Source organism: Microtus ochrogaster, linkage group LG2 (assembly GCF_000317375.1).
Source record: "Microtus ochrogaster isolate Prairie Vole_2 linkage group LG2, MicOch1.0, whole genome shotgun sequence".
NCBI lineage: Eukaryota > Metazoa > Chordata > Mammalia > Rodentia > Cricetidae > Microtus > Microtus ochrogaster.
Window position 1 is genome coordinate 45,662,426 of NC_022028.1, and position 12,846 is coordinate 45,675,271.

Here is a 12,846-nt window from a genome sequence, read left to right on the forward strand (position 1 = left end):
AAAGCCTGCCCCTAGTGACATTCTTCCTTCAGCAAGGCTGCATCCCCTAACACCCCCCCCCCCCAAAAAAAAACCCAGCTCATCACCAACTGGGGGCCAAGCGTGCAAACACCTGCAACTGTGGAGGATACTTTTCATTTAAACTACTGTAACTGTGCTGATTAGATTTTTTTGTCAATTTGACACAAGCTAGAGTAGTCTTTCTTGGAAAAGGGAACCTCAATTATGAAAATGCCTCCATCAGATTATCCTATGGGCAAGTCTGGGGCATTTCCCGCGTAGTGATGTGTGAAAGGGCCCAGCATATTATGGGCTATGCTACTCCTAGGCAGTTGTTTCTGGGAGATGTAAGGAAGGTAGCTGAAGACTGAGCATAGTGGTGCATGCCTTTAATCCCAACACTTGGAGGCAGGGGCAAGAGGACAACCAGGGCTACATAGAAAGACTCAAAACAGCAGCAACAATGCATGCGTGCACCCGTGTGTAAGAAGATAGCTGAGCATGAGCCAGTAAGCAGCATTCCTCCATGGTCTCTGTTTGTGTCTGCCACAAACAGAGTCTCTTCCTTTCCTTTTTCAGTGATGAACGTGATGAACTGTGATCAGGATGTGTATGCCATATTGCTTCTGGCTGGGGTGTTTATTACAGCAATAGAAAGCAAACTAAAACAAGATTTAGTTTAGAGCTGGGTGGTGTGCTGTGTGCCGCTGTTTTCCCTCTGCTGGGGATGGAACCCACTGCTTCAGGCATGATAGGTTAAGTAATCTGCTAAATCCCTTTTCCAGTTTGGGGTTTTGCTTTTCAGACAAGCTCTCTTTATATAGAGAGCCCAAGTTGGCCTTAAACACTTGATCCTCCTGCCTCATCACAGTTCTGTAATTATAGGCAGTGCTATGCCACCCAGCTATCAAGACTCTTTGAAGTCCTGTACTACTTGGTTGCCTTCCACAGGAATTTTCTGGGAGGTGTAGCCAACTTAGTGCTGTCAAGATCCTGCCCTGTCTGCTTTTGGGAAGTGTCACTTTCATGGGTCCAGCCCTGTCAATTAAGACATCTTTGTTTTAGGGCATTTAGTTTTGTGAGTAGAGTGAAAGATTTGGATAGTGACTGTTGATGTCTTTGTTACGGTGCTTTATTTAAACAATTCACTGAGGCATGAGGGTCTCAGACAGCAACTGTAATAGGAACTTGTCTGACTAGATAACTGACATTCTCAGAAGTGCAGCCCACGTGGTGCAGTCACAGATCTTAGTATTATCAGGGTGCAACTTGGAAAGTAGTGTGTCTTGTGTGTGAGCTTTGTGTCTCCCTGGCCCTCTGTCCCCTCCAAAATCGGTGATAACAGATAAATGCTCATTTTGATTTACTTGTAGAGTCTGTAAACATGACTGCACTCTGAGGTACTGGGAATTAGGACTTCATGATGTCCTAATTTTTGCAGGAACACAATCTAGCCCATAATACTGCCCATATCCAGATGATGAGACTTCATTAGGTTGACCAGAGCCTGAGCACATTGCTGTGTAGAGCAAACCCCAGCTGAACACTTCACTCGTGCATCTCTGGGACTATGATGACTCCTGCAGGTTCCTCTGCTGTCTCCTTCCTGGTCCACAGTCCTTTAGAAATGAGGACGTCCTCCAAACATCTTCTCTGCATACACAGCGGTAATCCCGGCACTCAGGAAAGCTGAGGCAGAGGAATCACCACAAATTCAAGGCAAGCGTGGACTTTGTGACACCTTGTCTCAAAACAACGCTACAAAACTGACAGATTTGGGAAGCTGCGAGGATTCCGTCATAACTACTTCCTTACCTCAGTGTATTGACATAGACTTCTTTAACTGTGTGTATTTAAATGAATATGGCTTAGAAAATAATGTAATAGTATATTCTTTTTGCAGTGCTAGCACTAGAATCCAGCAAGTGTTCTCACTACTCAGCTATGCCCGTCCATTTATATGGTAGCTTCAAATAAAGAAATGGGCCATGGGGCAGCCGAACTTTATTAGAAAACCAAGCGACTGGTACTTAGACTGTAAACCTAAATCCCTGTGCTTAATAAAGGTACATTCAGGTGTGAGATACATGAGGTACAAATTTATCTGGCATTCAGATATAGTAGATCCTATTAAATGATGTTCTTGGGTGCTGGAGAGATGGATCAGAGGTTGGGGACATTGGTTACTCTTTAAGAAGACCTGGGTTCAATTCTCAGCACCCACATGGCAGTCCACTATTATCTGTCCAGTTCCAGGGGATCTAATGTCCTTCTGGCCTCGGAGGGCACCTGCACACTTGTGATGCACATGCATGCATACACATTAAATGAGTAAACAAATCCTTTTGTTTTAATGATGTTCTTACCAACATCAATCACTTATGTAAAAATCTGCCTCTTTTAGGCTCCTGAGAGCCTTGGCACTTGCTAAGGAAGCACTGAACCCCCCCCCCCCCCCCACACACACACATAGAACTTCGTTGTTTTAGCATAGTTTGTACCATGTTTGTGTTATTTGAAAGTATGTAGAGGGAGGGAACTGATTCTGACCACCACACACATACCTGTGGCATGTAAACATGTGCACATATATACACAAATACATGCAATTTTTAAGGAGAAAAATTAAAACTCTAAAAGATTTTTTAAATATTTTAAGATTTTATTTATCTATTATGTATACATTATTCTGCCTGCAGGCCAGAAGAGGGCACCAGCTCTCACTACAGATGGTTGTGAGTCACAATGTGATTACTGGGAATTGAACTCGGGACCTCTGGAAGAACAGCCAGTGCTCTTAACCTCTGAGCCATCTCTCCAGCCCTAAAACTCTAAAAGCTTTAAGATGAAGCTTTGAGTCTCCTGAACACTAGTGCTCTGAAAGAGCCCAAAGTGCTGAGTCATCTCTCTGCCCTTTGTTTGTTTGTTTGTTTTTGTGGGGTGGGGTGTTTTATTTTTTTCATCTCTTCAAATCCAAGGCTGTCCTTAAATTTATTGACTTCCCTATCTCTGCCTCCTGAAGAAGGACACTTAAAAGAAATCCCACACTAGCTCAGAATTGAGAAACAGATGGTTGTTTATTTAGGGGTAGACTCACAAATCAGAATCCTCCAATCCTCCGCTTGAACAGAGAGAGACCAGAAACCGAATCCAGCAGCCAGAAAGAGAGTGGACGCATGCTCTACATCGTCGACTTATATAATATAAGAGGCCACGCCCCAGTAGGCGGGTAACCAACCACAAGCTGTAAGACTTCCTACAGCAGCCTCCCAGGGGTTTTATGATTATAAGTGATTATTATGATCATGACCAACTTTATAATTTTTACTGTATGATCTATTCTAAACCATATTCTAGGATGCTAATACCAAGGACATTGTATAATTTTTCACAATGGGAGGTTGTTGTATTATATATATAGTTTTTACCAATGTGATAGTTTGAATGTAATTGGCCCCCATAATCTTATAGGGAGTAGCCCTACTAGGAGGTATGGCTTTGTTGGAGTGAGTATGGCCTTGTTGGAGGGGTAGGCTTTGAGGTATCCTATGGTCAGGATACCACCCAGTGTCTCAATTGACTTCCTGTTGCCTTCAAGTTGTAGGACTCTGGGCTGGAGAGATGGCTCAGCGGTTAAGAGCACTGACTGCTCTTACAGAGGTCCTGAGTTCAATTCCCAGCAACCACCTATAACTAAATATAGTGCCCTCTTCTGGCCTACAGGCAGGATACTGCATAAATCAATGAATAAATCTTTAAAAAAAAAGTTGTAGGACTCTGAGCTACTTCTCCAATACCACTTTTGCCTGCCTGCACCATGCTCCCTGCCATGGTGAAAATGGACTGAATCTCTGAAATTGAGTGAGCCACCCCAATTAAATGTTTTCCTTGTGGAGCTGGAGAGATGGCTCAGCAGTTAGAGCACTGGCTTCTCTTCCAGAGGACCCAGGTCCAATTCCCAGCACCCACATGGCAGCTCACAGCTGTCTGTACCTCCTGTTTCAGGGGATCTATCTAACACCCTCACAGACATAACATGCAGACAAAATACCAGTGTACATAACATAAAAGTAAGTTATTAGGCCACAGAGAAACCCTGTCTCGAAAAACCAAAAAATAATAATAATAATAATAATATCAAGTATGTTATACAGGAACAGTTTTTCTGGGTCCTGTAGTTATCTGAACAAAATCACAGCGACATTCATCATAGCTGGCTTTATGTGGTGCTAGGGTTTCACCCATGCTAGGCAAGTTCTCTACCAGCTCATGTAGTTATTTTTTATTACTTTTCTCGGACACTGAGGCGGGAGGACTATTTGAGGCTAACCAAGGCTCATAATGAGACTCTGAAGAGAAAATGATGATTATGTGTTCAGTTTATTATCATAATGCCAGTAAATATAATATAAGAAGAGAATAATAGTCAGACCTCTTTCATCATACATCAAGAGATAAAATTCTTAGAAGTTTGAGTGGGAAAATGCAATAGAGTAAGCAGGTTCTACAGAAGCTAAAATGCTGCTTTGAGGACCACAGGGGCGCTGTTTGTTCTGTCTGCTTGGCTGTGACAAACCCCTCTGTAGATAAATGATCTGCATGGAATTGTTATCTTAAAAAAATGATAGCCTACAAGAACCTTATACAGGATTAGGTCAGCTTGAAAAAGCAAAGCATTGCATGTAACTGACACTAGGAAAGTTTGAGATTTCTCAGCACAGTGTGGTTTTTTTTGTGACAGTTTTGCTGTGTGGCCCAGGCCAGCCTGAAACTTGGAATCATCTTGCCTCAGTTTCCCAGTCACTGGGACCACAGGTAAATAGCACCATTTGTGGCTGTGCGATTAAAGTTTGTGGACAACATAAGCTCTTTAGCTTGAGGGGAAAAAGAAAAACAGTTTAGGCTACATGAGCTATTTTCAAGGAGTTGTGTTTTTGTACTCCTTTACTCTGTAACATTTTTTGTGTATTTCCTAAGAACAAAGATAGAGAGGTTGAATCACTTCATAGTGTAGTAACATCGGTGGTGATTGAATGAATATCCAACGAGGGTGTGTGCTTTTAGCATGTTTGCAGTTCTGGCAGTTATGGCCATACAGAAAAGGAGGACCCACCTCTGAGACTCAATGTCCCCTCTTCTTTCAAAATGGGTCACGCTGGACAGTGGTGGCACACACCTTTAATCCCAGCACTCTGGGAGGCAGAGGCAGGTGAATCTCTGTGAGTTCAAGGCCAACCTGGTTTACAGAGCAAGTTCCAGGACAGCCAGGAAGAGAAACCCTGCCTTGAAAAAATAACAACAAAAAAAGCGGGTCACTTCTGGCACTGATGCAAGAAAGTATCCTCACATGCTGAGAAAGAAGTCAGTTGTAGTTGGGTGCTTCCTCATTTAGCTCAGTTCTGATGCTACAGGGACTGTCACTGTCACTGATTGAGGTCTCAGTCCTCAAGACTGTCCTCTCCTTAGACATCTGTGAAAGCCCCAGTTTGTTTTAACTAAACTGTGCTTCTGACTGTCCGGGTTTAAGTAGGTGTTCCTACTATCCTCTTCTTAGGTCTCATCAACCTTTGTTTAAGCAGCTCACAGAATTCAGGGAAGTGCATTTACAGGTTTCTTGTAGAGGGTAGGACAGAGGATACAGATGTGTCAAGCAAGGCCTGGGGGCAGGGACTCAGTTTTCTTGCTTCTTCATGATGTGCCACCCTCTGGAAACTTGCCTTTGTTCAGCTCTCTGGAAGTTCTCCAAAGCATGTCCCTTCGGGCTTTATGGAAGCTTAATTGAATAGGCAGGACTGACTACCCATGAATTGCCATGTAAAAGAGTGATCTGGACGACAACATCAAGGGAGTATGAACTCATGCTAATGGGCTAAGTATGTAGACAGGACTTCTGTTGTCCTCAGTGTTTCCCTCAGTACCAGGAATGGAACCCAGGACCTTGCACATGGCAGGCGAATGATCTACTACTGAGCTCTAGCCCAGGCATAACTCTTTCTAAAATGAAGGTCGTGGGAATTTACTTACAGACAACTCCAGAGCAGAAAGACAGACCGGAATTAGAGTTTCCCTACCAACTGAGGAAAGAGGAATTCTAGCTTTTGTGGACTGTCCTTAAAAAAGGATTTATGAGGCCAGAACCATGGGCAAAATACCGTATTACACACTCCCGCATTGCTTCACAAGCCTGCATCATGTTCTCTCCGTCCTGGTCCACAGATGGCATTTCACTTGAATATCTAGTCTGTGTTATTTACTGTGGTTCTTTAGGAAAACCATAAACTCTTACATTCCTGCCTGACTTTCAGTAAAACCCAAGTGTTTGCCTGGAGAAATGGCTCAGGAGGTAAGAGCACTTGTTCTTCCAGAGGACCCATGTTGGGTCCCTAGCACTGGGGGATCTTAGCCTCATTGCCCCTGGCTTCTGTAGTTACCCACACAATATGCTTGAATAAAATAAATCTTCAAGTATTTTTAAATATAACTAATCTAAACCTATTGCTAAAAAGATGATGCCTTTGTCTTTATGCAAACAAACCCTCCTGGGTCTGTGCTACCATTTGTTCATCAGCAGGACAGGAACGCTTTAGAGCAGTAAGAGTATTCGGTGTTCGGTGACATTGAGAGCCCCTCATAGGACATTAGTGGAAGTACCTGGTTAAGTCTTGTTTGATCTGTGTGACAGTTTCATGGAGATTCTCAAGGCACAGTGGGGAGGTGCTGAGTAGGGAGGGAGATTAGGCTTAACAATCATACATACCCCAAATAGACATCCTAACTCCGATTAGGTAAACATGAGTTTGTTGTGTCCTAGGTGATTGAAATAACATTTAGACGTACTTTGCCTTGTTTAATTGTTTTTTTTAACAGTTCCAGGAAGGTGGTCTGTCACATTTTCAGGTAGGGAATGGAACATGAAGGCAGTGTGACTTTGTGTGGAAGGATAGGGTGAGTACGGGTGTGGGCCTTCGGGGACAGATCTGCCTCTGACAGGCTGTGCTGTCTCCATAGGGTCTCACGGTATGAAGTCAGTTATCTGCCTCTGACAGGCTGTGCTGTCTCCATAGGGTCTCACGGTATGAAGTCAGTTATCTGCCTCTGACAGGCTGTGCTGTCTCCCATAGGGTCTCACGCTATGAAGTCAGATCTGCCTCTGACAGGCTGTGCTGTCTCCCATAGGGTCTCACGCTATGGAGTCAGTTATCTGGGGTCATTGTCATTTGCTTGCTGTCTGTATTCATGTTGACTTTTGTTGTATTGTATTTCCTTTAGTAGGGGAGGGAGGGAAGTGGGACTCAGAAAATTCTGAAGATTTGCTCAGGGTTACACCTCTGCAAGATGGCAAAGCTAGATTTCACTGGAGATGGTCAGGCCACTCCGGTATCTTCTATAGAGTCACAAGTATGTCTGGAATTGAAGTTAGTGGAATCCAGGTTCTCTGGGTGAGCCAACCATAACTACTTACTTGTGGTAGCAGAGGCTCAAGTGTGTACAGGAAACTGGCAAGGACTTAGGAACTGTGAGATTTTTAAGGAAATGGTGATAGGAAGCCTGCTCCTGATTGGTGAGAAACTGGGGCCTCCTTGCCCTTGAATGTAGAACAAGAACAGTGGTTTGAAATCCTAGAAACCATTCCTGTTGCTCAGATAAAGCAGGGACAGCCTCAGTATTGATGTGTTTTGGTTTTGTTTTTCACTGTTGGTATTCCAGAAGAGACCACCTGGTCGTTTAGAAAGAGCAGGAGAGTGCAAGACATTTAGAGAAGACAGTCCTGGGGGACGATGCAGCAGAAGAGGAGCATTCAGCAGATTAACCCAGTCTTAGATTTTTTTTTCTCATTTGCAGTTCCTAAATTTTGTATTCACATAGAATTGTGTATGTACATGAAAAATGAAAGAAGTGACGTTGTTTTGGAGGGGGCCAGGGGCAGGGAGAAGAGGCAGAGAAAGAAAGGGAGGGGGAAACCGATAGGGAGGTGTGCAGTGTAAACATGGAGAAGTTTTAAAAAGAAGTCTGGGAGATGGCACATCTTTGCAGTGTAGGCTCCACCCATTCTAGAAAAGTGTAGTTCTTTTCTGCCCAGAGCAATTGGGCAGTTGAGGCACCTGTTGAATTTGGTGCTGGCAGGTTTGTGTCACTTTCCTATTCCCTTGGGCCCCCTGACTGGATTCATCATAGAGACTCCTCCTTCCCTTCAATCTACACCTACTCATGCTGGCACATAGGTCCTCCCAAAGTACTGCCTAGCTGTCTCCGTCCACAAACCTGAGTGGTCTTCCATCTCTGACGTGTCCTCAGTGCTGTGCAGATATGCTGCTTCAGCCCTGCATGCTTGAGTCTTCCTCTCCTGTGCAGGCGCTGGGAGCAGGTGCTGCCGCCTTCACTTCTCAGTCCCTCGTCATCTGCCTCCTAATAGCTACTAAGAGAATTATATCTGGTGCATACTTAAGACCGTGAAGGTGCCTTTCTGGATGCAGTGCCAGCAGGTCCATGAGAGGCTGCAGTTTGGCATGAAGTTAGAAAGACTGTCACCGTCACTCACAGGCTACCCGGGAAGCAGTGCAAGCTGGGCTGTGCATCTGAGCTCAGTGGTTCGAGCCTAGTGTCTCCTGTATATCAGCTGTTTGACATGGTTTTTGTTTGGCTGTAATCTGTAAAATTGGGAGAACTCATAACCCTGACATTTCTGTGAAATGCAAGTGCCTGGTGCACAGGGAAGTGCCAGCCATTGATGTGCTGTTTCACAGCTTTGTCTGGCTTTTTCTTTTTTTTAGACTTATTTATTCTAGTTTATGTGTGTGGGTATTTTGCTTTTACTTTGTGTGTGTGTGTGTGTGTGTGTGTGTGTGTGTGTACAAGTGTGTGTGTACAAGTGTGCACCACATATGTGTCTGGTACCATGGGTCCCCTGCATTTGGAATAACAGACGGTGTGAGCTGCCATGTGGGTGCTGGGAATTGAAACCAGATTCTCTAGAGGAGCACACGGTACTCTTAACTGCTGAGCCATTTCTCCAGCCCCTTGTCTGACTCTTTTATGCTGGTGCCAGGCTTTTGTGTTTCTAAACTTACTCTGGTTAAAGCTCCTTCGCTTTGTGTGCTTCAGTGCTGTGACCTTTACAATTAAGCTGGTGATTCCCTTCCAGATGTCCAACATCACAGTCACCTACAGAGATGGCCGAGTGGCACAGCTGGAACAGGTATACATCCGTGGCAGCAAGATCCGATTTCTGATTTTGCCTGACATGCTAAAAAATGCACCGATGTTAAAGAGCATGAAAAATAAGAACCAAGGCTCTGGAGCTGGCAGAGGGAAAGCTGCTATCCTGAAGGCCCAAGGTAGGTGCTTCTGGGGTTGGCTGCAGAATCCTTACCCTCTTCCTTTTAGAGAAAAGCCCTCCACACATGACGATATACCCCATCCTGACCTACTCCCAGGCTTGAGAAATCCTTGGTAATGAGGGCCTTTCCCCATTATCTTTCTTGTCTTACTTGATCCTATCAACAGAGTTAGTAAAATCCCTAATCTCTCCTTAGGGGAAAAAAAAATACAGATTCCTTCACACTTATCCCAGCATTCAAGAGACCAGGGCAAAAAGGCCACCCTGAGCTACATATACATAGCAAGACCCTGGAGAGGCAGGTAGAGAGAGCCCTGTCTTAAGTGAAATAGTCCTATAGTGAAGGTCCTTCCTTTTCAGAAATTCTATCCAAGGCCCTCTTTGGGGCCTTGCTATGGTCTAGTGAGGATGGGGAGTGACACCTGAAACAGTACCGCTGCATTCCTAGAGTTGTATGTGATATATCCTGCCTGCCCTCCCCCTGCCCCGTGCCCCTCAATTACCCAAGATAGAAAGGGGAACAACAAACCAGAGTTCCACTCAAGTCTGTCTTGATGAACCAGCGAGCTATTGGGGTTGTTTAGGAGCACAGCTGGCCTTGCAGCTTCACTGGGAACCCGAGCTCAACATGGGTGATAGTTCCTAAGAGCTGCTTCCCGGGAGTTTCTCTCTTCCATCCGCTTTCTTTACGGTTCTCACCTCCCAAAAGAGGGTGCAGCTAGGACAGGATCTCTCACAGTGTTAGTCTTATAGCCACAACAGCAGATTGATGTTTTTGTTCCCTGAGACAGGGTTTCTCTGTGTAGCTTGGCTGTCCTGTAGACCAGGCTGGCCTCGAACTCACAGAGCTCCACCTGCCTCTGCCTCCTGAGTGCTGGGATTAAAGGTGTGTGCTTCTACTGCCTGACTCTTTTTGTTAATTTCTGAAATTGCGTAAATTAGCTTATTTGTGGGGTAGGGGCACGTGTGGTGATGAGAGAACAACTGGTCAGAGTCAGTTCTCCCCTTCCCCCGGGGGCTTTCTGGAAATTGAACTTGGGCGGCAGGATTGGCAACAAGCACCTTTACTTAATGAACCATCTTGCCATTCCTTGTTTCAAATTTTCTTAAACTTGGCATTAAATCCCTCCTTTGACACATACCAGCAGTGTAACCACACTGTCCCCCAGTGACTGCTAAGCTGCTCTTGGAGGCTAGCCTAATTATGGTTTATATTTGGGTTTCTGAAAAGTTCTGCAGCATTATTAGGTACAAAAGCATAGTCCTAAGGAAATACATTGGTGTTGGGAAAAGATTTGATGAATAAAAGGCCTTGGGTCCTCCCTTAGTATATTTTACATGTTTTATGTCCGAGGTAGCTTCTGTGTTTAAAGATAGAATGGTTTGGCCGGGCGGTGGTGGCGCATGCCTTTAATCACAGCACTTGGGAAGCAGAGGCAGGCGGATCTCTGTGAGTTCGAGACCAGCCTGGTCTACAGAGCTAGTTCCAGGACAGGCTCCAAAACCACAGAGAAACCCTGTCTCAAAAAAGCAAAAAAAAAAAAAAGATAGAATGGTTTGGGTTTTTTTGTTGTTTGTTTTAAGAATTCTAAAAAGCTGATAAGAAAATCCTGGGACCAGTGATGGCTTGAGGATAAAGGTGGTTGTCACGTAAGCCTGACAGAAGTTGTCCTCTGACCTCTACAAGCACAAAATACACACAGATTAATAAATACAAAACGGTGTGAGAGAGATGTTTTTTCCTTTGCTTCCAGGAGGGCTGCTCTTGCTGTTACAGTGACACTAGCTGTCCCGTCTTTGCCAGTCAAATGTTGTCACCCGGGCAGTGAGTTTCTCAACCCTGCTGACGGCTGCTCTAGGCACCTGTGCTTTTCCCAGCCCTGGCTCTGGTCCCTATCAGCATGTGTATAGGTTCCCATCTGAATCCTAGGCACTTTGGGTTCCAGAGTGGGAGTCCTGTGCATTTTTATGGGTAGTGTTAGTTTGTTTTTGTTATTAAGCATTTCTTTCGAGCAGAAAAACTCAGTAATAAAACCCCTTACCCAGAATTAACAGATGCTAGCACTTAAGTGTACGTGTTTGAGAGTTTCAAAAACAAATTGAGAGCCAGGGTAGTATAGCTCAGTGGGTAAAGAGCTTGCCATACAGTATGACTACCTGAGCTCAGTCCGTGCATGGTGACACCTGCTTGTAACCCCAGCACTGACAAGACCAAGGTGGATCCCTGGGCATCCTAGCCAACCAGTCTAGCCTACATGTCAAGCTCGAGGCCAGTGAGAGCCTTTGCCTCAAGAAACAAAGTAGTAGCCGGGCGATGGTGGCGCACGCCTTTAATCCCAGCACTCAGGAGGCAGAGGCAGGCGGATCTCTGTGAGTTCGAGGCCTCGAGGCCAGCCTGGTCTACAAGAGCTAGTGCCAGGACAGGCTCCAAAGCTACAGAGAAACCCTGTCTCAAAAAACTTAAAAAAAAAACCAAAAACAATTAAGTTATTAAAGATGTTTTCCTTGTAAGATTTGCTGTGGTCATGGTGTATCTTCGCAGCAACAGAAACCCTAAGACACACGTCAGTATTACTTTTCCAGTAAAAAGTGAATATAGTCATAAAATGGATGATTCAGAGGAAAGGTGTGTGTGTATGTGTGTGTGTAGACATTTAACATACAAAAATAATGAGCTTAGCAGGGCAGTGGTGTTGTACGCCTTTAATCCCAGCACTCAGGAGGCAGGTGGATCTCTGAGTCCGAGGCCAGCCTGGTCTATAAGAGCTAGGTTTCAAGACAGGCTCCAAAGCTACAGAGAAACCCTGTCTTGAAAAGAAAAGCAACAACAAAAAATGATCTTATTGATAATGTGCTGATTATTCCTTATAGATCGCACTAATAACCCATCTTTGGAAACAAAGTTAGTTAGGCTGCTGAAGGGTTCTTCGCTGTGCTAAGTTAGTATGTTCTTCCTGGAAGTGACTTGGTCCATCTGTCCGCCTACAGCAATTCTGCTGCCAGTTCAAAATGATAAAGTTGCATTGTCGTGTGTCCTTTTCAGTGTTGATTTTAGTAAGGAAAACTCTGAAAACCAGTATTTCTCTTACTAGAGCTAAATTAATTATAAATAAATTCACAATATAGCAGGCTTTGAAATTTATACACAACACCACACACACCGTCTCTACATCCCAAGTTCTGGTATTACAGGTGTGTGCTAACATGCTTATTTTGTTTTGTTTTTCATTATCTATAGAATGTTTTGCTAGTTTCTATAATCAACTCTGTAGAAAAGACCTTATATAGGTAATTAGTCAGTATGTTACTTTTACACAAAATTACATTTAACATTTCTAGATCCATGTGGCTGTTAGCACTTTAAACTGGGATACTTTTCCAAAGTTGACAGAGCAGCTAAACTTTCTAAAAATCAAATTTTATTTCACTTTTATTTATTTAAAAAAATAATATCGCCGGGCGGTGGTGGTGCACGCCTTTAATCCCAGCACTCGGGAGGCAGAGGCAGG

General features: G+C 44.3%; 1 protein-coding gene across 1 annotated transcript in view; it reads left to right on the forward strand.

The window, feature by feature from the left end:
- The window catches only part of Snrpd3 (small nuclear ribonucleoprotein D3 polypeptide), a 17,334-nt gene that overhangs the window by 3,642 nt on the left and 846 nt on the right, over nucleotides 1-12,846 (forward strand). The window contains exon 4 of the mRNA XM_005360191.3: nucleotides 9,143-9,335. Within this exon, the coding sequence (XP_005360248.1) occupies nucleotides 9,143-9,335 (193 nt within the window). The remainder of the gene's footprint in view (nucleotides 1-9,142; nucleotides 9,336-12,846) is intronic.